The sequence below is a fragment of the Oryzias latipes genome, chromosome 9 (genome assembly GCF_053564925.1).
Source record: "Oryzias latipes strain Hd-rR chromosome 9, Olatipes_Hd-rR_3.1".
NCBI lineage: Eukaryota > Metazoa > Chordata > Actinopteri > Beloniformes > Adrianichthyidae > Oryzias > Oryzias latipes.
This window is the reverse complement of record NC_136245.1, coordinates 26,316,375-26,343,085: the sequence shown is the minus strand read 5'-3', so window position 1 is coordinate 26,343,085 and position 26,711 is coordinate 26,316,375. Positions and strand designations below refer to the sequence as shown.

The following is a 26,711-nucleotide window of genomic DNA, read 5'->3' as shown; positions in this document are numbered from 1 at the left end:
GGTGCAGCTTCAAGCAAAGAGGAGGAAAATAAATAACCCTATTTATATAGAAAGAAGAAGGTGATTAACGTCCTCTGAAAGGAATTACTTACATTAGGATGGGGCCATTGCCTTTAAACAGGTGTGTGGAAGTTTGTTCAAGCGTGTTTGTCCATGCTCGACTATTGTGTATAATGGCTCAGCATATTTATAGCAAACACTCAAAGTCCCTTTTTTTTTTTTCCTGGAAACTGCAATGGAGAATCTGCCTCCATCTGCCAGGAAGCCTGAGTGAAGCCGGAGCCGAAGCCACTCTGCGTTTGGCGGATCTTAACCACAAGCCTGATAACTTGACGTCTGAAAGAAATTACGGCAGTTAAGTGTCTAAAAGCGCCTGAAAAAAAAATACAAACTTGTGTGATCTCATTAAGCGCTTTGAGCTGAAAGTTTGAACGTTTAAACGCAATTTTAGCCGTCTGGATTCAATACAGCCGCCAACTTTGCGCGACGGCGCATCTGAGCCCCATTATGTACATCACTGCCTCAACAGAACAGCTCATATAGTTAAAAGGAACTTGTTAAAAGCTAAATATGTATCAAATTTTTCTTTTAAAAATGCGCCATGTGTTAACGATGGGGGGGAAGTATAGGTGGTTTACAGGCTCTGGCGCAGAAATGTTTTCTCACTTGAGCTGCTGTATTCTGGGGGAAGGGACTTTAAAGTAACAAACTTTTCCACTATTCACACACAAAACAGAAAGAAAGACTGTTAATAGCACCAATAAAGAACGTTGTTCTGCACTAAACATGAAGTGAATAGTTGTGGGATTTAGCTTTCCTATTACAAGAGAATTTACTACACATCAATCTGCTTCCACTTTCATGACTGGAGGAGATTGTGGAGCTCGGATGCATACGCTCACTTGTCGGAGCATGTGTGCGTGGGTTTTTACGTGCGTGCAAGGTCTTACCTCAGCGTCTTGTCCGTGCAGATTGTAGATCTTGTGCAGGGCGTGCATGGATGCCACACTCTGCTGCGGTTCCTCCAACAGAAGTTCCAAAAGCAGCACGAGCTGCTCCGCCGTCAGCTGAAGTAAGAGAACAAAATATCCAACTTTTAAAAATCAAACTATCAGAACTAGCTGACTCATTTAGATGCTGATCATTGCTCAGCCACTCCCAAGAAGGTTTTTTGCCAGTTTAATTTTGTGCTGTGATGTGACAGCCCAGGGAGAAAAAAAATCCACATCAACAGAAATCAGGTGATTAAAACTTTTTCACACTGAATAAGATGTAGAACAATAAAACGGAGCTGAAATAGCAATCAAATAAATATGATAAATTTGGTCGATTTTGTGCCGCTGGGAAATATTACAGACCAAACAAAGCAGGAGACAGATAAATGAGGTACACTGGGTTTCAGGCGACCGGAAGAGTGAAACAGAAATAATCAAGCTGTTCTGAAGCAAAGCGAGGAGCCCTGTTAAAGAATGCACATCAAGAAAAAGACTTATATGCCCATTGAACGCAGTCAAATCCCAGACTGCAGCGACGCCAGCGATGGCAGGCTGAGAAGAAAACATGTGAAGCTTCCAAACACTTTCTGAGGTGGGTTTGAAGGAAGAAAGCCCATTTTCTTCTGATGAATACCATCTTCAGAGAAGAGTATTTTAGGAATCAGTGTGGGCAGCGATATGAGAGTGCCTTCCTCCTCTGGGGAACAGCTCTGCCCAGATTTGCCTTGCTCTCTACTGGGTACACCCAGCACTTACAGAAACACCTTTTTTCTCTGCACCCAGCCTGGGACCCAATTAATAGCTGGAAGCTCTGTGGAGACCGATGTGAAAATGAGTATGAAGAAGGATAGAGCCAAGACACAGAGGAGTACATCTTCTTAGTTAGGGACTGCAAAAAGGTAAGCATGCATCTAAGCTTATGTGATGCATAGTACTTAAAGAGTGTGTTTATGGTTCCCAGACTCCTTAATGCCGCCGGGAAGACTCCGAAGAAAAAACTGAAAAAATGTCAGCATGTAGCTGCTGGAAAAGAAGGAACAGTCATACTCACGCTGGCCAATAGTCAAATCAAACACTATTACTGCCACTGCACGCACGCACTCCCGAATGGCGGTGATCATCTAACCTCGCTGATCATCTGATATCCAGCCTTCCCTTCACCCTCTATTGACTCCCCTCCTCCATTTTGTGAAAGGCTGAGAGTTCCCTGAAGTGGCGTCTCCATCTCTAAAGAGCCTCTGTGGGGCCCACCCATGATCAGTCTGAGAGCCCCCCCCCCCTCCACATTAGAAAATAAAACACGGCTCTGGCTCCGGCATACTCGCAAACCCATCTGCGGTGACGACCTGTTTTGCCTAAATGTATTTGTGTTGCTATGGTGGTAATCAATACGTCTGCAGCAGTGTCTCCAAAAGCAAATTCCTGGTCAATGATGGTACATTTGAAACCATTTCACTTTGTTATTATTATCCTGACAGAGACGCACACGCTGTCTGACTGTCTCTGCTGTCAGATGTTACATTTCCACTGTGAACCTACTGACATGAGCAGCGATTACCTGACTCCTCTTAGAAACTCAACAAAGCGGGCCTTTCACTGAAGAATTCCACTTTTTGTTGTCAAAAAGGTAAAGCTGGGAGTGTAGGTACCCTTTAGAGCTTTGGTGTTCCCTACTTAACCCTTAAAAAATGTTTGAAACGAAGAACTATTTAATCCATCAGATAATTAGTTTGGCTTTTACTGTAAACTTGGCTCATGCTTGAGTAAAAATATGCTCCTAAGGAGACTCTAAATTCAGAAAGAAATAGAAGTACTCAACTTTATGTACTTTTGTACTAGTACTTTGCATAGTCTTTGACTGCAAACCCTTTATGAAAATGATATACCGGTAGATATGTGTTCCTGCATGTATTCTGCACATCTTGATTTATCGAAATGTCCAACAAACCATGCAGAGTTAATGGGGGGGACTGAGTGTCTGCACCTTTTAAGGTTCACAGTGGGATTACTCAAAGGTTTCCCTGTGCCTTTTTATTTATACAAGGAAGTCTTTCCAGCTCAAATGAAGGATTGCAAATCTGGTTGTGTGGATTTCTGGTTCTATCCTGTCGGTTGATGATTTAGTGATTTACATTGCAAGCGTCGCTTGTTTACAGCAGTTACTTAGTTTGTGGTTTGAATCTTCTTTAACCTTTTGGATGTCAAATTTAAGTTTATACTGTTTGTTTTTTAACCCTTGTGCTATCCTAGGCACTTTAACATTGGGAGTTGGGTCATCTAGACCCACTAGACAGTGCGCTGAACCTTTTTTCTTCAATGATTGTGAAACCTCAAAGGTGTCCATGGATTACATGAAATCTTTCCACCTTTATCCACCTTTGTTATGGTAGGGAGAACACGTCAAAGTAAGGGTGGGGTCATTTAAGATAGCACAAGGGTTAATGACACCAGTAAAGTATCCTGTCTTTTAGGATTTAACACTGTCATTTCTAAAAAAAAAAGAAAAAAAAATACATGCATCACTGCTGAATCCAGCGAATTCACAAGGTCACAATTTGGTTGAATTTATGATTTAGCACAAATTCACATCTTTTTTTAAATGTTAATTTTATTTTACAACCAAATTGTTTGGTTGTTAAAAACAGTTTTTATGTCTAAAAATAATTCAAAACATTTATTTAAAAGAAGACCTGTAGATGATTTTGATATGAGTTGTATTTTGGAAGAACATGTTGATGAGCTTCAATTTATTTCTAAACCAAGCTCTTTAAATACATTTCTTTTCTACTATAATTTATTATAGTACATTATATACTCTTACATAGTTTTAAAACCTTCTTAGCAGTTCTTTACTAAATTAAAATCTTTTTTTTCTTTTATCGGGTTACATTTAATAAAAATTTCAACACTGACTCATGCGGTTCTACAAAGTCATGAGACAGGATATTTTATCACACACTGTCTACTATTTAAACAAATGTGGTGACATTTTTTGACAAAAATCTACACCACAAGCACTGAATTTTTGAGAATCCGCACAGATATTTCATGCTTAAAGTCTGACTGTGGCAGTTTTCACACACCTGACTCTGCGTCCACACAGAGAGGAACTGGTGAAAAGGTGAGCTCCATGGCTGAGTACTCTCTTATTAGCAGGTGGAGGTCTCTGAACGGCACATCAACACTTCGAAAGCCCTTAAGTACACTCCAACACACACACACTCACATGCACAAACACAGTCCCATGTGTGGCTCCGTTTCACTGCCATGGCTAGGTCATGAGTAACTCTAACAATAGCCCTTAATGGTAGAGTGCTGAAAATAGCCATGAAAGGAAAAACACAGTAAAACGCTGAATCGGAGCGATCCGAAGAGGGATTTCATAGCAGCTACTGTCTTCAAAGGTGAAGAATGTGACAGGTGTGTGTGTTTCCCTGTGCTCCAATCTGGATTGTAATCAAAAGCACACATATCAATGTACACAATCCACTTCAGTTCAAAACAAAGTCTGCTCCACCATATTGAGTTTAACCAACGCAAAGACCTCTGGGAAATCTGCTGCGGAAAGGTCCCTCCCTCTGAGTGACCTCTAAACCTCCACAGAACAACGACACACGCGCATGCACAAACACAGACTGTTTACTTACTGTAAGTGACTGACATCTCAATGAGAAGCAGCTATAGTAAACACAGGATATGACTTCCACCTCCAAATATAACAAAGTATAGAAAAGGGGGTTTCATTGTGAGTGGGAAGAGGGCCGAGCATTTGAACGGGATGGAGAGAACCAATAGAAGCGAAGACGTAGACACTTTTAGTGGGTGCTCACTTGTGTGTGTGTGTGGGAGTAAATGTTAGAACATAAATGTGGGAGTAAAACCTGCCTGCATCCCACCCGACAGTAGAGCCATTTCAAGCAGCTTTTGTCCCCACTAGATCTCATTTTCTCAGCGCTGAAGATTACAAAGGGTTGTTCGTATTAGACGTAAAATTAAAATATCTTTTCTCCAACAATTCAACACTTGTTCTGTTTCGCCATGGCAACGACCCTTTGATGCACTCCGGTACAACAGACCGGAGAGCTCACCATTGTCCTTCGGAGGCTGTTATGCATATACAACATCGATTAAAATATTTATTTAATTTATTGCTGGAACCCTTTGTCTGTGAAAACGGATTGGAACAGAAATAAAAAGTAAAAAAAGCAAAACTGAGAGAAAAAACAAAGTATACAACTGGACCGGCTGACTGCGGTTTCATGTCTTTACGAGTAAAACTGCACTCAATCTGACTTTGCTTCAAAGGTACACAGATGTATTGGTGATTTCAACTCCTACCCATGGAACACGGAACACTGGGGGAAAATATCCTGCCTGTTCAGTCACACAGAATCAGGGGGAGTGGAGCCGCTGACTTACTGTGACATTATAAAACCAAACTGAGATTTTTTTTTTTTTAGAGGCCATTGAACCGAGCCGGCATGCATGTGTGTGCGGTGCCATTCAGTCCTTTATTCCTGTCTGACCGCAGGCTCGTAAAAACACATTCTGGCACCAGGAGCTAAAGGACTCAGCCCACGCCTCAGGTACTAAGGTTTCCCTCTTTTCTTTCACTCCTATTGCTCCCTTTCTCTCTAGTCTGTTGTCTCTGTCTCCACGACTGTCTGTTACTGGTATCCATACCAACTCCTTTTTACTCCCTCCTTTAAAGGAATTAACTGTCTGCCTCCCCTCAATTAAAATCCCCTCCTTGTTTCCTTTTATATCTTTTTGTCCGCCTTTATTTCTTTTTTTAACTGGTGTGAGGGCAGGAAATGTGTACGGTCTATCAAACAGGAATGTTACTAACATCCTATTTTATCAACTATAGATGTAGGAAAAAAAAGTTGGTCAGAAGTGAAGCAGCTAAAAAGGAAAGTCAAAACATTTAAAGGAAATCTTTAAAAATATTGAGCTTGTGTGCTAAGATAGTTCAATTTTGACCTCATATTAATTAATAAATGTTGTTGATTAAACAAAGACAGGATCACCAGTGATGTCCCTTAATATCTAGATTCTAGAGTTTTTCACAGTGTTTCGTTTTGAACATTTAGTTTAGTTTTATAAAAATGTTATTTTTATTTGGTTTCATTTTCTTGTAATTAGGTTTTGGTTTCTTGAATTTTGTTTTCAATTCTTTAAAAAACATTTTTCACGATGATTTGTGATCTTTCATAAATGTTTGCATATTTGTTGAAGTGATTGGCACTTCAGGGCTACCATACTTATTCATGATTGAAAACAGGATATCAGAAGAAAAATAACTAAATAACATTATCCATCAAGTTCCTAAACTTCAAGATCTTTTTTTTATGAAAAGCAGGAGCCGTGCTGGAAACTAGCGGTAACCCAAAGGTAGACGAAAACCAAAACATTGTAATAATCCATATGTCATGAATCAGATCGAGCCGTCTTTTTGTTTCATGCAGATTTTCTGTGAAAGACACCATCAGGTGTCGGAGCTCATTGGTGAAACACATGCACCTTAACCAAAGAGCTGTCCGTCATGCTGTTTTTTAACAGCACCAGCCATTCTCTTGCACACACAAAAGAAAAGCTGTGTCTCTTGTCTGTGAAGTCAAATGTTATGAACTGTATGCTTGCATAAAAACTTGTGACGGATAAATAAAAGTTAGATTTCCAGTAAAAATCCTTTTCTCAGTGCATAAATTACCTCAGTTTCCCTGGTTTCTCTGTGCATGCCAGGTTTTTTATGTAGCATATAAGCACAATCAAGAATGTTCTGCTCCTGTTTCCCAAATTTAATATAAATCAGATTTTTCTTTTCTTTCTTTTGTTGGATTTTAGGTTGGGAAACATGCTTTATCAAGGTTAAGAATACAGTTATGTGTGCTGGAATAAAAACCAAGTTTCCCTGGTTACAGTCTATCATTGCAAACAATGCTTCCCTACTAGTCTTACATTATTTGAAAGGATAGATTTGACATTTGTTTACACGACATCTGAAAAACTTGGCAACTCAGGAAAGCTGATTGTCACTTGGTTACCAAACTGCTGGTAAAGTCAGGCAGCTTTCTGCTGAGTAAAAAAGTATGTTCCTCATGTAAATGCAGTTCTAGCTGCTGGACGCTGCGGTATCACATGTACACTCACAAAGCCTCTTTCAGCATGTATGTGAGAACTCAGAGAACGATACACGAGCAGAGACAGGAGGCTGTAAATGGTAAAAGTGAATTTAGATAAGAATGAATTCAAAGGGGATATGATATCCTGTAGGTCCATGAGGGCTAATAAGACATAAAACGACCTGCTGACACAGGGTTTGTAAACCAATTTGAGGTAATGGCTTGGAACACAAAAGAGATAGTAAAAGTTATCTATGATTCAAATGTTGCCCTTTAAACTTGCGCATCCAAGCTGTGTTCCTTTATCTTTTCCTCAAATGATGTCACACCTGCCGCGTTGCCATGATCTCCGGTCAGATGACCTCAACCAAGTCCGGCAACTCCGACTGAGTATCTGTAATTTAATCACTAATGGCACTCGTTTTTTTATTTTGCTTTGTCGATTGGCGACGGCTCTAATCAAAAAACACGGCAGCTGCAGATACTAGACGGTAATGTGTGACTGCTTTGAATGTGACAATGAGCTCTGAGTGCCAATCCAAGTGTTAAGAAATGTGTTTGTGTGATGATACACTCATGAGAAAAAATTGATCAAAACATTTAGAAAAAATGCATAATTTAAAAAAACAACATTTTTTTTCAAAAAATCCCTACAAGAATTAAAAAATACATTTGAGGGAGAAAGGACTTATGGGAAAACTGAGAAACCCACTCCAATCATTTTTTGATCTATTAAAAAAGCGTACCCGGTGGTCCTAATTATGCAATAAAAACAAAAAAATTAAAAACAGTTTCTGCAGAATGCTAGAAGTTCATTACGAATTTGCCTCTGAGTTGAGGCAGTGAACCCCGCCCCCTTCCCCTCCCTATTGCTGAGAGCTCTCTGTTTTCACTCTCTTCTGCTAGCTTACAGCCCCCCACAACCTCAACTAAGCCTTACCAATGCAACAAAAATGGTGAGCTGTATTGGAGCTATCCAGCCATACAGTTTTAATCCAGATCCCAGCTCAGACGAGGAAAAGAAAGACGTTCGTGGATCTATTTGTCTGCAAGTGGATGCATCAGAATGGAGCGGAGCTGGAGGCCCACCCAACATATTTTCTACATCACACACACTGCATGTTCTGTTTGCTCCTGATTCACAGCAATTTGAGTAAAGAAATAAGCAGAAAGACAAATTTAAGCTTAATATTCTTTATAGATGTCCTCCATCATCAGAAAAATATCAAAACATGTTAAAACAACCCAAAACTGAATTTTCATTGGTGTAAGTCTTTAAGAAGTTAAATTGTCAACTCTGAACTATACTATTGTAGTTAGGTATTAAGTTGTTTACTTCTTGTTATACATTAACACAAGCACAACATGCCAGCATTGGGTTTAAAAGCAACAGAAATGCACAGTGTGTGACCGAATCCCTGATCATCACAAGATGAGAACTTTGAGGGTCTAACTGATCCTCTGTGAGCTGGTTTCTGTGATGGGAACAGCTATTCGTGTTGAAGGGAAACCAACAGGGCAAGAAAACGACACAAACACAACATTAACAGCTTCACTAAACCAGTGAGCTGGCACGCACCGGCCACATATGTCTACCACTCATCAGATCGCTTTTTTTTTTTGGCCTTTCACCGCTTTGTTCTTTCTTTGTGCGTCTGCAGAAGGTGGGGTCCTTGTTATGTAAAAATCCATGTTAGTGCAATTTGGCTAATCACAAAGGCAATTAGCATGTTTCCTCTCCAACTCATCACCGCTCTAACTCATTGTCATTCAGTCATGCACACCTCCAAAAAAATGGGAACATTTAATTAATCTCTGGCACTTTGTGCTTTGACGCAAGCTGCAAATCTTGCCGTCTCCAGTGGATGCCTCCCTATCCTCCCTCTTCCCATTCCTCTGCCCTCCACTCCCATGATCTGTTGTTTCATTCCCAGAAGAGACACAAACAACGTCTCAAACACAAAACCCTCTTTAAAAGGCTTATATGTCATTTTTGTCTGACTCTTTTCTTTTTTTTCCTGTTTTGCAAAGTGCATTCTCTTCTAGCAAGGCTGGATCGCTGCTTGCACCATAATGGATGGAGAGGTAGATAAAAAGACATTCTTTTTTCTATTGACTCAACAGTCTTTATAGGAAGGGTACAAACAGCCTTAATGGAGCATTTTACCCTCACAGCATGAATCCAAAGGGCGGCTGAGAAAGGGATTGAACTCAGCTCTCAGTGGTGGCTGTTTTGCCCCTGCACCATCCTTAGGCCTTTGTAAGAAAGATGCTTTTGAAATTAAACTGGGACTTAATCTGTAGCAGTTGTACTTCAGTGACACAAACAACCTGCTTGATTTCAGCCTAAAAACGATGAGCAAACTTATGACTTTTAGTTTTTTTTTTTAATTAAAGGTGAGTTAAAATAATTTCCACCCAAAAAGCTCTAAAATAAAAGCACTTATGAAGTTTTGTTTTGTTTTTGCAGTGAATTTAAGTTAACTTAAAGAAATGATCCACAGTGGCCAGCAGTTTTCAGACAGATTTCAAACAATATGGCTTCAAAATCTCATATTTTACAACTTGGGGAATCCTAATTAGGCTGAGCAATATTTTACTGACAATTTCTGAGATCATAATGGATCCCGTAATTCTGTGGAATTCCAGTGGGATGGGAGGTAATTTCTTTTTAATCACATTACGACGACAAGAGAGGAATGATGACAAACGGGAGTGAGGAGGAGTGGAAAAAATGTCCATGCGTATAGATTCATTTCAAATGTGAAGACTTTCTATATTTGAATGAAAAAAATCTGTCATTTTAATTGATACTTTAATCTGGCTCATCTAATTGGTTAATAATAACCAGGCAACTGAAACAACACTGATGGAAAAACACGCTAATGCTGATGTGAAGGCAGCAAAGTAAAGATATATATTGTTGTGGTCAGTGAAACACCATGTGTTGATTTTCTGACCTGTCAATCAAAACCACCTCACACAAATTTCAACATCTCCTTGTGATTTTTGATTTCTGCGTTCACACCAGAATGCTCATTGAAGTGGTCTGAATAGGCGGAGAATGTCAATAACTTTCAGACCTACGTCTAATTTAGTTTGCTGTCCCAGAAGTGAATCAGAAACTGAAGCAGAGTCCACTGCCTGGAATCAGTTGGGGGCCGTATTATCTGACCAAACCAAAGAATGGGTGGCACCCACAAGGAGAAAAAGGCGGTGCCTAAGATATCCAGTCGTCTTATTTCTATGTAGAAAAATTAGCTGCAAAAATAACTCATGTTTCATTAAAAAATGTTCTTCAGTGTGGCATATGGACAGAATTGACTCTGAATAGCTTAAGAAAAGCTTGATACATTCTACTGTCAGAGTGGTTTATTATTAAAATGAGCTTAAAGCACATGAGTGGATGAAAGTGGATTCTACACTAATGTTGTTTACCAAAGTCATAATAGTAAATGCCATGTTTGACTCTGTTGCATTTTTATTTGAGGTAGAGCTGTTGTAGCAGAAGGGGGTCTTCTTTGATGCATTGAATTTTATTTTGAAATGAACTTGCATGTAGTGCTGTCAAAAATAAGTTCAAACTGTTCTATAAAGAAAATTATCACACTTCAAAATTCAATGATTATAAATATGTAAAAACTACATGGAATGAATGGCTTAGTGGCCACAAAACGATAAAATGAAGTGTATTTTCTTAAACTGTAAGGTGGAACTTTTTGGCTCAGGCTGGCTCTTTTAGTGCTCTTTTAGTGCTAAAGGTTGCAGACCTCTGGAGTAGCCTCTTCAGTTTCACGCCTTGAGCTGTTTTTCCAGGTAATTGTAATTTTCTGTGCTTCTATCGTTTACTTCCTTTGCTTCACTTCCACAGTTCCCTCTCAACAGAACCAGGATCCTCCAACAGAGCAGGTCTTGAATTCAGGTGAACTTTCACATGGCACAAAAGTGGACTATCCAAACCTATAAACCTGGTGAGAATCAAACATACCGTGAATGCGCACTAAAAAAGAACCAGGATTGTTTTGTCTGGTCAGTATGGGACAGAATATTGAAATATTTATTGAAAATTATTTTAGTACGAAAAACTGCTTATTTTAAAGCATTACTTCTTACTACTTACATTATTTTTTTGACTCACTGATTTTTATGAATGGTCCATCACATCACTGTGAGTTCAAAAAATCATTAGTATCAGCAATAACTATGTGACAGCATCCTATGTGAAGCAATGCCTCCCTGCTTGATGCTCAGCATTGAGGCATTAAACCCTCAAATGTGTGGCTGTGGCTGCAGTTCACCGTTCCCACAGGGGACGGGTCACATTTTTGCACACCCAGGTGTGTGACAACTGATGGGCCTTTAAGCCAAAGTGTTGAATGATGAAAGTTCGATTGGTTTTTAGGGACTTTTAGGAGTGAAAGGGGAAAATTTAGGCAAAAAGTACAGCGGACTTCTCACATTCTTAAGAAATCTGCTAGTTAGTTGATGCTCAACACAAACAGATTGAACGCAATACTGCAACACTTGCAGGGAACCATCTAAAAAAGTTTTTTTCTAAGAAAAGGTGAAAAAGTGTGAAATGTGAGTGAGGCTGAAAATAGCCCTGGTTTCATTTCCTCAGATCATTTGTTCTATTCCTATCCAGTGATGGGGAGAACAGCCTGAGGTTGAAGTTAATATCATCTTAGCTGGAAAATAAATAAATAAATGAAAGATGTGGTAAACGGCCCCCTTCTCGTTTCCTTTAATTCTTTTGAGCACATGGTTTATTTTAACAGTGTTTTCTAAAACCTGCGGATTTCCTGGAAAACCTCAAACTGTCCAGTTTATTCTTCAGGCTTTGAACAAACCTGGACACCTGAAGAAAAACAGATTCCAGAGGTCAAGCCTTCGGTCTTTATTGTAAATTATTGAGCTGACGGAGCGCGTCATACCCTTGAATCCTGTTGTGTCATTTCAGAGCGGCTTGGCCCAAATGTCAGCATGCTAACTAAAAGTTAAAAAAACAACAAAAAAAACATGCAGAGACTTCAATGGAGACCGTGCAAAACGCCCCCAGAAAGCCAGCAGATTTGCTCATTTCAGTCATGTTTAGTGAAATGATAACATTGAGAAGGGTTTAAGACAAACATGCACTGCAGATGACCTCCAGAAAAGAGATAACATCTACTGGTAAGAAGGAAGAAGACAGTGCGCTGTCTTGTCTTTTTCCTGCTATGGCTTTTGCTTGAACTGCATGACTGCATAAGTTTTTTCATTTGCTCATGTGTGTGTGTGTTGGAGTGTGTGATGTCTCCGGTGTGAACTCCAGCCTGACCGGGCTTAACCAGCCCGAGCTGACAGAGGTATGCAGAATGGAATAAACCCAGATCTCTGCTGCACAGACAGAAAGGAAGACACAGCTGTGGAGTCGTACACACTTTTAAATGTCCATGCACGCACACACGCACGCTCGTGAACACAAAGCAAGAAAAAAAGGAAGACAATAGAGGCAGGTATTAGAGGGTGACAGAGGGCAATAGAGGAAACCAGAGAAAGCAACAGCAGGAACATCAAAGAGAATATTAGACGCAAAGGAACCTAAAGTGTGGTGCTTTCCATTAATTCACTTTGTACAACAAAGATCTAGCAGAAATGTCGGGCAGATTTAGTTAAAATTGAAAAATCCAACATTTTTGATGCTTTCATTTGATTTGGTTTCGCACACTGCAAAAACCGAAAGGATCAAACTGGGGAAAAAACACCATCACATAATAAATGTTTCACTCTAATCATCTAATATTCTATTTTTAAAGAGTCTTCCCCGTGGTCTTTAAATGATAATTATGCCACCTTAAGGCAAAACAAAAAGATATCCTGTGTCATTTTCGAGGACATAGTTTCTGCAGAGGTAGGTAGTTGCCTCTGAGTTGTGTGTGGCACTTTTGGCGCAGACTAAATCCTGCACTCATTTCCCATCATCCCTTTGTTTACACTCTTACCGACAAGCTTACAGCCCCTTCCAACCTGAAGCTAACATTACCAGTGTTATAAAAATGGCGGGCAATATTGGAGCCAAAAACACAATTTTCATTCAAGTGGGTCTATATAGCAGCCTCTTAAAAGAAGAATTGACAAGGGAGGAAGACTACAGTAGTGGGTCATCTGGCTGTCAAACATTGATGTGCCTCTTCACTTCTTCACTGCAACATGTTTTCTAAGTAGGATTTGAGCTGTGGGATTGTTTTTGCCCCACTTTAAATGCACGTCGTCTATTTTACTTACAATCTTTGCCTCACTTGTGCTCTTTGGTTTGCTGTAAAGTCCATCTGTCCATCAATGAGCTGCAGCAGCCAAACAAGACCCTCGTTTCTGGACAGAATGTCCATGGTTCCATTGTTTTGTGCTCGCCAGAGTTCAGGTGAGATTTTACAACTGCTAAACAGAAAACAAACTATTTAAAACTATTAAAAACGGATGACTTCGGTCTCTTGTTAAAGCTCTTAAAAAAAAAAAAATCAAATCTATGAACACTAATAGTCCTTTGGATGTGTGTACTGCTGTTCTTCCTGCATGTGTAAATCTGCCTTACTGTTTGTTTGATCTTCTTCAAAAGTGATAACGTTATCTTATTTTTATCTTTTTCTTTACTTTTGTCTGTCTCAGAGATGAAAACAAGAGATTTTGCAATAATTTGGAGCTAAAAATCTAAACAATTATTTACAATGTTTTATCTGTGTATTTTTCCTGTTAATAAAGATTGAAAAAATATGTCAACTTTAGTAGATTCCCTTAAAGGTTGCATCAATGTGAACATGCTTTTTTAAAAAAAAAAAAAAAAAAAAGAAATGTTTTTTTTAGTCTAGTGTAAACATGCAATTCATGTTTCTGATCCTCAAGTATCCAATGTTTTTTTATGCTGTACACTATTTTGTCAAAGGAACTTTGGACATTTGGCCTCATGATCCTGCTAATTGTAAAATACTCCGTTTTTCATAAACTAAAAGAAGGAAAAGTGCAAGATGTTGTAAAAATGATCAAGCAGATGAACCAAACCAGCATTTCTGTTCAGTATCTTCAAACATATTTTTTTCAAGAAAGTAATTGAACACACTGACTCAATTTTTTTATGCACTACGTTTACTCCTTGCATCTTTTACGGTATATTCCTATGATTTCTGTTAATCAAATTCTGGAATCAAGTCAGAAAGTGTCACGGATTTCTCTTTGTTTTGCCTTTACTATTCAATTATGCATCACAGAAAAATGACAAAAAAAGATAGATTAGCTAACTTTACTGTAATGCACAAATTCATTTTTATTATCAGGTTTTTATTCCACTTCATTCATCCATTATCTTTGCGAATGCAGCCCTTTTAGACAGCTGCTATTTGTATTATGTCACTTATGTGATTTTATTTTACTAGTTTTGCAGAACAGATGCTAAAGAAACACTTTGACTAACTATAACCTCAATAATAAATTATTCAAAGGTTATAAAATCCCATCTTTTGGTTTTATTACTGTCTGCACTGATTTCAGTAATGGCTGGGAACATTACATCATGCAGCTGATATTACTTATTTGTGAGCTTGATGGTATGTTTCAGTGTGTTTTTGACTAAGCTAAGCGCTTCGTGTCTGTCAGTGGGTGCCGCAGCCTCCCCAGTCATTACCACGAGAGACAGATGTTAAAGCACTCAGCACGTTGTGTTCTCATTCGCTCACATAGACACTGCATTACGTACAGTGCCTACAGAAGAGGTGAGGTGATGCCTAAATCAGGTTTTATGTGAAAAGCATTGATTCATTTCCCACCACTAAAAAAAAAAAAAGAAGCCTGCTCCCATTTTACGGCCCAGAACGATATTGACCACGACTCCACTAAACACACATCTAAAGTGTCACCAGTTTTACCGCCGGGACCTCCACGCTGCCATGCGTTTTATGGCACCGCCTTGCACCGAATGTCTAAATTCATGTTGGAATGGACTCCAAAACGAACAATGTGCATTTGTGCGAGAGACAAAGTGTTCTCCTTGTACGTACTGCTGCAGACATATTCAGCAGGCTGTTCCCTTTCTCTCAGTCCCTGATGTGTTTTCCATGTGTGCTGGAAAGACAAACACAGCTGCACTTTAATGACACTCAAATGCTTCTGGGATTCAGAATGGGATGTTTGTGTGCGCGTGTGCATGCATGAGTGTTTGTTCTTTTTCACCACTTGAGAGTAAAGCCTGCCATAGCTCCTCCCACATCACCAAAGTCGGGGCTTGTAGCTTTGCATGTGGCAGCATCTGTGGACACTTTTTGTGAGGGTTACTTAAAGTTGTAAGAATTAGTCGCAGGACAAGGTCATTCTTAAGACTCTAATATCTAATATTCTGTTTGGATTGTTCAATCTCGGTTTGCATGTAAGCATGAGACCTAAAAGAGCAGAGCATCAAAATCTTAGTTCACTTTCCTTCTATTATATTGTGATGTAATACTCCACTAAAATGACCTGGCTTTAATGACCAGCTTTATCCAGACGTACAGTCTTGAGCCAGATAACATCTTAGATGAGGAAAATGAAAACGTACATGCATCTAGTCGTCTACAAGTGTAGTTTCTACATCACAACTATGACCTTTTTCATACTGTCTACTGCATACTTTTTCATCTGCTCCTTATTTACAACAAATTGAACAAAGAAATGCAATTTGAGTTAAAATTTCTTGGACGCCCACTCTAAAATGATTGTGTTGTTGGTGTTTTCAACAAGTTCTTGGGGGTTTTTTCTCTTGATGAAGGACATACGTTTTTATTTAAATTGTTGTGAATCAGGAGCAAATAAAATGTCGTTGGAAAAAAGCTTCTACCTGTGACGTAGAGAGCTCGGAGGTCCCTGCTCCACTATATTCTGATGCACTTGTAGACAAATGAATCCATAAATGTCTTTGCTATCCTTGTCTGAGCTGGCATCTGACTTAAAACTGTACTTGCTTGTCATATTTGTTGCACTGTTAATGTTAGGTTGGGGTTGTGAGGGGCTGTAAGCTAGTAGGAGAAGGGAAACAAAGGGATTATGGGAATTGGGGGGCTTAGACTGCCCCACCAGGCTGCTCCTCTAAAGAAACAATAAAATGACACCGTTTTTTTTTTTTTTAATAAAAACAGCATAATCATAAATGAAAAAACACTGGGAACGCGTTTAAAATAGATTTAAAAAATATCGGCGAGGGAATTTAAGCATCATTTTTGTTATGCATGTCTTCCATCATCAGAAATATGCCACCAGAACATGTTAAAAACACCGAAAACACCTTTTTCATTGTAGTGGGTCCTTTTATCTCAATTCCATTTAAACTATCCCATCACATGATCATATCTGACATCTAGTCTTTAAAACTGAGTGTAAATGTGTCTGCAAGTTTGCAAACATTCGAGTAAATATTCCGCTTTGACAAAAGGCTTGTTAGGCAACACTGAATGGGGAAGTCTGCTCACCCCTCATTCACAAACACAGACTGAAGCAGCAGGGAGTCCGTAGATGAGACGAGACACGCCATGAGCTTCAAATGACCCTAAACACTGAACTGCCGGCGAGTGATAAATGAGACAAATATTCACAACCACTTTCTTCCTCTCTCTCTTTATATCCCCCATCTTTCCCTCATTAACTCAACATAAATGGGGCCGTATCTCCCCCACCAACTGTAAACAAGAATCTTCTCATCTCTGACTCTTGCACCACGTATAACATTTTCCTTTCATTTCATTCTTCTTGTCTTGCTGCTTTGCTGTACTGTCAAACGGGAAAACAGGTTTTTTGCTTCATCAGCTTGACAGCCGGGAAGCGTCTGGGCTTTACTTTTAAGTCTCTTTACACAGAGAGATCCTGTCGTATCGCAGCACGACTTCAACTTCTTACATGGGAGAAACATTGACAGAGGAATGCACAAAGTTGCCTTTTTCAAAAGTGGACACACCGGGGTTCGTGTGCTAGTTTGACACGCCACACAACAAAGGCCATAAACTGTTACTTATTCAAACAATCAGATAAGTGACCTGCATGGTTTCACTAGCATGTAGGCATGGATCTACAGCTCATCGATTCAAAGACAGCTATGAATCAAACAGCCATTGTTTGCCACACCGATCTCCTCGTTTTCCCACACAAGCCGTCCTTAGCAGTCAGCACTTTCCAAAACAGATCCAGCAGAAATTGATGAAGCTAGTAAGATACTCTTATTGATCTGTTGTTTTACTCTAGCTCTGTTGTCTCTAACTGACCTGCACTCACCCTCTCCCTGAATTTTCCTCTGTTTCTTTTGTTCTTCCACTTTTACTATCTTGCTCGGTGCGAGCAGGGCAGGCTCGTGCGTTGGCCATTTATGCTCACAGGAATGTGCCAATGCTTTCTTGTGTGGGCTATTGGGTCCTTGTTTTTCAATATGCCCTGAGGTTGTTCAGCTAAAAAATTTGAACGCTTTCGCCATTTCCTTTCTGCCACTTTCCAATATTGCGATATAAGACGCATAAAATTAGATTTTCAAGATAAAATACACCCCAGATCAGTACAGCTAGCCTTATTTTCCCTCCACCATGTATTCATATGTTCTGTGCAATGTTTTACGTTGTTTTTCATTTGATCACTGAAGCCTTCAGCGGTGTAAAATGAGACAAAAGTAGTGGCTCCGAATGAAAGTCGGGAGGATTTCAACGGCAATCAGGAAAAATAACTTAAAAAAGAATTGTTGAGACACAACTTTCCAAGACGAGCAGCACCACATATATAATATAACCCCTTCATTAACATGAGAACTTTCTATGTAGGTTTTACCCCATATATTTTTGAAAAATGTTATTCAAAAAAGTTACAAACGACAAATGGATGCTTAAATTAAAAGCTCTTAAGCAGGAAAAATATTTACTTTGTTCAAACTTTCTCAGTTTAATGGCTTGAAAGTTTTCTCTTAATAATGACAGCAGGAGACGGATTAGAACCAAATATCAGTCACCTCACACAACAAGAAACCTCTGAACTACCTGCAAAAGCCATCATTTTTGGGGATCTTAAAAAGCAATCTGACAGCGAAAAATTGCAATTTTATTCACTTTTTCCATTTTTTTCATTCTTTTACTTTTTACAGCTGACCTACTTGTGTAGCACTGCATATTCGACTTATCTAAAAAAGAGGGGAATGCCTGACCTGAGTTAAGAAGGAGCTGCTTCCTGAGGTTGGACGGGTTTCAGTCTCTGGCTGTTAGGTTCAAATGTGAGACAATTTTGAACCATCAGAATGACCTGATGGACAACAGTATGGTGTGCTTTGCTCCTGTAAGCTTACGTTCCCAACATAACATTACATGGTACAACAAAAATGGCGAGCAATATTGGAGCTATCCAGCTGTTCAGTTTTGAGTCAGATGCCAGCGCGGATGAGGAAAATGAAGACGTGCATTGATCTATTTGTCTGCAACTGGATGATCATTATAAAGCAGAGCAGGGCGCTTGTGGCCCACTGTTTGTAGCACCTATGTCACAGCTACAGGTTTTTACCAACGGCATTTTATCCCCTGCAGTTTGAATAAAGAATTACTAAGAAATGCAATTTTAAGCTTAATTTTCTTTATATATGTTCTCCATCAATGAGAAACAAGAACATGTTAAAAAATACCAAAAACACAATTTTCCTTGGAGTCGGTCTTTAAACGTCTGGCAAAAATGCCTTCGTGGTACAGGCATACCCAAGCAAGAAAACACTGCAGAGATTGAATCTCCAAGGCCAACAGCAAACGCCTCTGCATCCTTCAGGAACAGCTGGAAGAAGTGGTTGCAGAAGCATCATTTTTGACATTTTTTTAAAGTGGTGAATCACATGTGGATAAATGGATGCATGTGTTGAACAGTAACTAAGCCATCAAGCTCACAACAGTTGTCATCGGAGCTCAAGCCAGGAAAAATGTATGAATAAAGGAGATTATCATTGAATTGGACACATAAAAGTAAATCACACGCTGTATTAGAATCACCACAAATACAATTTCCTATCGTTCATCATTTATGATCCTTCCAATCTTTTTCTAGAGTTCGTATTGCAATTCAAAAAGACATTTAAGCTTAATTTGAAAGCAGGTTGGATTTCTTAGCTTCTCTCTGTAAGTGCTTTCATATGTTTGCAAAGCTCAGTTCTTATTTTATTTCAGGACAATTAAAGTGGCTGTTACTCATGACAGTGGAGTCACACAGGGCCTAAGCTGATCACCAGTTGCTCCTCAGAGGGAGGAATACACGCACACACAAATGCAAACACACGCATATGCCTTTTCTCTTCCGACCATTTCCCATCCTGATGTGAAGTCTGGCCGGAAACAGTCATTTCCCTGAATGTTCCCATCTCTCCTCCGGCACACTCCCTCATACCTGATTCATTGCCAGTAAATCACAGTAAGAGACAGAGTGAAACGGAGTTAGGGCAGAGTCAGAGTTGGGGTAAAAGATTAAGAACAGCGGAGAAGGAAAGGGAGATGACAACATAAACCAGAGCGCACGGGAAATTAGAAATGAGAGATGAGCAGATTCCTCACAGCGGTTTGGCTTACACAACTATCCAGCAGTCGGGCCGGCTGTGTGCATCCGTATGGAAATTCGATATGTTTGTTCAACTCAAATCATTTCAGTTTGAGAAGTTTGATTTGTTAGAAAGACCAGACGTGCAATTGTTTTGCTTGATACTTAAACTGAAATAAAAATTTAGCTTTTTCCCCCCAAAATCTTTGCCTTTTTTAAACAAAAACATTTTGGTTATATAAGCACCAGTCACCACTGTTTCCCACCACTTCCTTAATAAATAGATAATAATTCAAGTAAGACACAGTCTAAAATATTTTAACAGTTCTCAGCATTCTGTATTTTTAATTGCTAAAAGCAAAAGAGTCACTTTTCTTTTAAAAATGTTCTTTTAGCTGCACGTCTGACTGTTAGCAATGCAGACAAATGGTCGCCAAAAAAAGAGGTAATTGTTTGATGTGTTTGCAGAGTCTAAACAGCAATTAAGAAGAATTTTCTTAGATCAGAAAAATCCTGATAAAGTCTTGTTTAAGAGCAGAGATGACACGGTTTCATAAGCAAGGCTGAAACAGCCAGAAAGAGCAGAGGATCAGCCGAAGTCGGCTGAAGTTTGTTGATCTGGCATTCGTGACGGGGAATATGGTGCCCCTTCATGTTTGGAATTGGGAAAACATAAAAACAGCACAAAGAATGAAAAACACCATAAATCAGTCCGAGGAGAAACACCGTTCAGGTCTGGAGGAAGGCTGAAAGTTCAAATTAAGGCTAAACGCCGGAGACTTCAAATTATAGCGTGGGTTAGGGAAGCAAGGGTTTCTTTTTCTGTCTTTGTCAACCCTGCACAGAGGTGGAGTTTGCTCTGATAGATCTGTAGGATAAATCACCACAGTAATATCTCAATAAGAAAAACGTCAAACAATCCATAAAAAAGGATTGGAAAATGATAGAAATAAACTTGAGAACAAAATATTTGATGGGCAACCTTCTTTTTTAAACAGAAAAACAGAAAGTATAATTTTTAAAGTGAACTTACTGACAAAGTAAAACAACTTTTATCTTTCTTGCCGTCTCAGTTACATGCACCACCTGTGAACCCCACCCAAATGATGAAGCCCTTGATCATGTCCCCTCACCTGATTACTCTCCCCCACAGGGGCTCCAGTTACCACTGCCAGTTCCCCTGTCCAACCATCAACAGCAAACCCCAATGAATCACAAAGACATTTCAGTCCACGCTTAGTCTACCAGCATTTCTTCCTGGGTTTACATCATCGCCCAGAAAACAGAAGCTAGCCTCTGAATCGTTGTGGCGTGCAACCATTGCAAGGCCCATTTAGTAGATATGTGCCCTCAGTAAGTCAAATTGACAGCAATACAATGGTAACTAGGTACACATGAAACCTCAGCAAATGCTACAAAAAGCACGTTTTTGAAAAGTCATAAAGGAAATAAATGCCAAAAATAAATCATTCTTTTACCAATAACATATATAACCTAATCACTTGTAACCCATTGCTGGATAATAATGATGGGAGCTTTTTTTTTTTTTTTTATAAATTGAATTCCATCTGCTTCGACTGATAACGATTCACTGCTCTAAATTCAGCTGCAAGACAGGCTGCCTGCCCCTCCGGATCTGTTGTTTTTGACATTTCCTCAGCAACAAACCCAACTAACTGTTTGCAGTTAGTTTTACTAGCCAGCAGGAATGTGCAGAATGCCATGTAGGTGCAAAGGAGGAGACAGAGGAGAACAGAAGTGGAAACTGACTCATTGTTCTCCAATTCTGTTGCATTTGAGGCACACAGAGAGCCGTCAGTGAGACGGGTTACCACTGTCTCACTGGACAGTTTTTCTGCTGATTTAATAAAATAAAATATTTAAGCTATACTGTTACCTAATGTCGATGAAAATGCTGCTGAAATCCAGGGATGCTGCTCAAGTCCAATATGGGCGTAAAGCTAAAAATAGTGCGGTGCCGAACAATTTCAGCAGGAATGAGAAGTATTTAAGATTACACCATTTCCCAGAATGAGTTTATCCAGAGAAAGAGTTCCGTAAACACATTCTATATAAAGAACCTTATCCAGTACCCCAAAAGCAGAGATTCTAACAGACAAACAGGAGCCTTGACACTACACAAACCCAAATTAGAGCAGAATGACACTTTAAATTTAAAAGTCGAATCTTTAGAAAATTCATTCCACGTTCCACTTAAGGCATGAAACCTTAGCTGGAGTTGCACTGATGCCTAAAATGTTTAGCCATATTTTCTTTCAACAGACTTTAGTGTGAAATTCATAAGAATGACAGAAAACCCAGATCAATTTTAACTTCCAAAGGCCATCAGCTCGGAGCTGAATAAGAAGTATATTGTTCTTTTTCCTCGCTAATTTTTCCTACAGGGTTTCCTGTCCCGATCATCAGGGGAAGACAGACCCCTTATTACAGCAACCATGGATGAAAATAAGAGCAAAATTAGACCCATTACCAGGCGGGCGTGACTAATATCCCTCTACACCGCTCTCTGCACACCATGCACACACATGCACGTGCAAGTCCCACTTTGAACACACAGATGCGTGCACACAAAAGGTGCTTTTGAATCAATAACTTTAAACAGAAACTTTGAACAGCGGAAGTTGGTAATAAACTCTGGGGTTATAATGTTGACCAGATCTGGAGCCCCTTTATGGGGAACATCTGGCTTCTGTGCATTTATAAATACATATGAGCGTGCTTATGTGGTCATATTTTAGGTTTATATCCTCTGATTGTATCTAATCTAATATTAAACAGTTCAGCAATGATTGATGAAAAAATTGTAAAGACCCACTCTGATGAAAATTGTTTTTTTGGTGTTTTTAACATGATCTTGTGGCATTTTTCTCAAGAAAGCTTAAAAAAAACCTTAAAATTACATTTCTGACTATTTTTTTATTGAAATCAGCATGAATAAGGGGCAGATAAAAAATGGAGTTGAAAATAAGAGCCTATTAGTGATGTAGAAACTACGCTGGGGGGGTAATAAACTCCCTGCCCCCTCCATTCTGACACATCCACTTGTAGATGACTAGATCCATATACGTCTTCATTTTCTATAGTCTTCATTGTCCTCGACTCAGCTGGCATCTGACTCAGAACTGAATGGCTCCCATATTGCTCGCCATTTTTGTTGCACCAATAATGTTCGTTTGGGGGTGTGAGGGGCAGTAAGCTAGCGGGATATCGCCTAAACGGAGAGCTCTCAGCAACAAAGAAGGGAAGGGGGGGCGGTGTTGCTCATGGTCCCGCCAACAACTCAAAGGCACATTTCTAATGAACTACTGCTGCTTTGTAGAAACTATTTTCTAAAAAATGACACCTTTTTTATTTGTTATATTGGCCAAAGACCACTGGGAGCGTTTTTAAAATAGATCCAAATCGGAGTGCGTCTTTAGCCCGACAAACTTTTTCCAAAATCTTTCATCTCTGACTTGCTTTGAATCTTGTCTCCATCCTTTTAAATCTAAAGCACATTTATCAGACATAATCATGACCAGCTTCCACTCCACCCCTGGTCTTACGCCAACTTTGCCTGTTAGCTCCCCAAACGTGGCCACACCAACTGTTGCTTGCTCTCTTTCCATACAGTCATCACCTTCTCCCCACTCGCCATCATCTGCTCGGCCATTTCCCTCGCTTTTGTGTTTTTCCACTGAAGCTCTTCATCCTGAAGCCTTTCCATTGCAAATTGAACTGATCTAAAAGATAACCACCGGGGATGCACAATGACGCTCCGCACAAGGCCTTAAGTGTTTTTCATATTTCTCTTGCACCATTGCATGCTCCACTCATATCTTCATCTCAACCGTTCCTCCCCTTTCTACCTTCCGTTCTCTGGCGAGTTACCCACTCCCCCTTCGCCTTTGGTGATCAGGTCTGCTGAGTGATTTATAGCCTTGCAACAGGCCGCTAGCACTGGGGGGGAGAAAGAAAGGAAAGGTAGATCAAGAGAAGAGGGGGCGAGGAGAAAGAGGGCTTTTTGGCGTTTGAAGTACATACAGAAGTAATATAAAATACACCTGGTATAACCATGGGGCACGCTCTGTTCATAGAAACAAAGGGAGGGGGGAGAGAGAAGAGGGCAGGGCCACAGGGGACGGAGAGAGAAGTGCATGCTGGGGGGGGGGGGGGGGGGGGGGGGGTCAGTCCGTGTTTCCTTTCAGGATGGCTTTTATGGTGTAACTTCAAACGCTGACCTCCCACACCCCCGCCCCTGTATCACACTGCTCCCTCGCTCCATTCGTCCGTCCATTAGACCCTCCCTCCTCTTTCTCACTATTGTGTATGGCCAAGTGGACAGTAATTGGCTATTCTTTCATGAGGCTGATTTCAGCCCCCGAACAGGAAGAGGCCCTTTGCTGCCTCTAAGAAATGCACAGACCTCTGCGTGCGTGCGTGCGTGCGTGCGTGCACATTGTAAAATATGCCAGACGGTAGGTGTCAGGTGGTTTGAAGGGGGCTGCTCTGGCATTTCGTTCACTTCACGCTGCAAACAACTACAAAGGAAGTAAAAGGTGATAAGAGCATGTGCGATCACGAGGGTTTGGAATGAACACAGCAGGAATTTCTGTTAATTTCCTTTGAATATCGCTACATCTGTATGTCTTCATAAGGACTGTTGCGTCAGGTAAACAAGAAAAAGTCAGGGCCTACCCAAAAAAAGGTTTTCTACAATACGGAGTCCAACTTATTGGCATCATGAAAGATAATGTACAAAAAGATAAGTGGCTTGGCAGGGTTTCTAAATGTCTGCAACTTCTGAAAGCATTATAAAAACTGCTTTACTCTGGCTAATGACTTTTAACCCTCTGTGGTTTACAGATCAGTGTGCGTTCATAAATGATGCAGGCGTGTGCAAGTGTGTCTGACGGGTTGTGGGTGGAGGGGATTAGCTGTCTCTGGAGAGTCTTAATTAGTTCTAGACATTCGTGTATATACTGGATTTTTACGGGGGCTTTTTTTCCCCCACGTTTTCTTTAAACTACTTTACATTTCTAGGAAACACTCAAAAGTGTAAAGAATTCATGGGAAAAATAGAGGAAATGCAAGAGAGTAGAAAAGGTCAAATGAAGATCTAAAAGAAATGATGTTGACTGCTTTTGCCAGACAAACCCAGACACCACAAATACCTTAATCGAGACCACACACATGCACAAAGTGTGTGATGTACACAAGCTCTTAAAAGGTTAAACATGTAAGCAGAGGACGAAGCGTAAACACAGACTTAAAGTAAATGGTAGTACCTTATAAACAGGCATGCAGATAATTGTGTTGTCGGACAAACAGATTTACTGTAAATCTTGAAAGTCGCAGCAGAACCCACATATTTTATGAGAAGTGTCCACATGAGAAATGGGACATTATGGAGGCAAACAACACACGGCGACGACAAAGAGAGAGTTTAACAGTGAAGGATGATTACCTCTTTGAAGTTTGTCTTGGGTTTTAGTCGTTTCCGCTTCCTGCCCTTTCCGTGGTGAGTCCGACTGAACAGAATCCATTTTATAACCTGCAGGAGGGAGGATGGTGGGGGAGAGGTGGTGAAGGCGGGAAAAGGAGGTTGTGTGGAGGTAAACCAAAAAAAAAAAAAAGTGCAAGGGAGGGGAAATCCAACAGGTCGTGATGGGTAAAATCGCAACAGAAGGCGAAGAATAAGTGATCCAATTCAATCGGTACTACATAAAAGGCGTCCGTTTGTCTAAAACAACTCACAAAGGGCTATTCATTGCAGCTTTTCTTCGATATAGCAGACAGTAAAAAGTAAATGAACAATTTTTGACACTTAACACAAACATCTCACACAAAAAAGTAAATGTTGAGGCCACAGCGACTCATTTATGCAGAAAAACAACAACAACAAACTGCTTTAAATAAAAAGCAAAATTCTGTTCTGGGTCTCTAAAGAGTCCTTAACAGATTGTTATGCACTCAAACACTTAATTTTGTTGCCTTCAAGAACATAAAAAATAAATTTCAGGTCTGATTTCAAGTGGCCTTAACGGAAGAATCAATGGGTGGATTTGAAAACATAGGCAAAGCAATTAAGAACAACATGGGAGCTTTATGGGAAATCTGATAGGCAGCACAGAATGACACGCAACAGATGCACAGCACTGTGCGCCGCACTTCACTCAGACAGAGGGAGCGAACAAAACGGAGCAAACGAGAAAAAATAGGTAAATGAAGTGAAAAAGAGGTGGAAATGAGCCATCAAATCAAAACATTGCAAGAAAAAAAGGAACAGAAGTTCAGAGATGCAAATAAGAGAAAGCGAGGAGACACAGCAGCCGAGTAACTTGATGATGGAAGAGACTGATGAGAAGCCGAATGTAATCATATCAAGCACTTCTCAAGAAAAAGGATTTTAAATCTGAGAGCTCTCACTGAATCCGCCACTCCCTGAAGATGAGAAGAACAGATGGAAAGAGCGATCAGAGGAAGAGATAAGTGCCTACCTCCTCTTTGACTTCTTCCACCAGTCTGGTCTGTGGCCACACGGCGCTCCTTTCACGCAGCCACTGAGCGACAGAGGAGAAGGGAGAGCAGTGAGCCGGGGGCAAGTGATCAGGACGGAGTGGAATGCTTTGCAGAGGCAGAGAGGCAGCCTGAGCAAAGCAGGAAAGGGGAGGGATAGCAGGGAGGCGGTGGAGGGGGGGTGGTAGCACTATCACTTGTTCCTTTGGCGGAAACCAAAAAAAAAAACCTCTCGACTTGACTCCGGAGGATGAGAGAAAGGAGGAAAGTGGAGGAAGAGAGACAAACAAGAATGAGCCGACTTGAAGGCATCTTGACGGACAGTCACCTCAGTCCATTCCTCCACAAAACATATCGCTAGTGATGCATACACACACCTACGCACGGAGAGAAGCTGGTGGGCTCAAACACACGGCACTTACTATCTCACATTATTAAAGCTTTCAGCAGAGCCATTGCTCAAGTGATGTGAATCCCACAAGAGTATTGATGGATGCTGCTGTGTGTGTGTGTTTGTGGGGGAACAGACTGTTTATAA

The 26,711-nt window shown here is 40.2% G+C and overlaps 1 protein-coding gene across 7 annotated transcripts in view; it reads right to left on the bottom strand.

The window, feature by feature from the left end:
* aopep (aminopeptidase O (putative)) overlaps positions 1-26,711 on the bottom strand; it is an 84,848-nt gene that overhangs the window by 17,698 nt on the left and 40,439 nt on the right. For 4 of the 7 annotated variants that reach the window (XM_011478979.4, XM_011478980.4, XM_020705811.3 and 1 more), the window contains 3 exons: positions 26,155-26,217; positions 25,122-25,208; positions 951-1,067 (listed from right to left, as the gene is read on the bottom strand). The exons of 1 other annotated variant lie outside the window; for it this stretch is intronic. In XM_011478979.4, the coding sequence (XP_011477281.1) occupies positions 951-1,067; positions 25,122-25,208; positions 26,155-26,217 (267 nt within the window). The remainder of the gene's footprint in view (positions 1-950; positions 1,068-25,121; positions 25,209-26,154; positions 26,218-26,711) is intronic. 2 more of the 7 variants (XM_078953120.1, XM_078953122.1) reach the window with 2 other exon arrangements.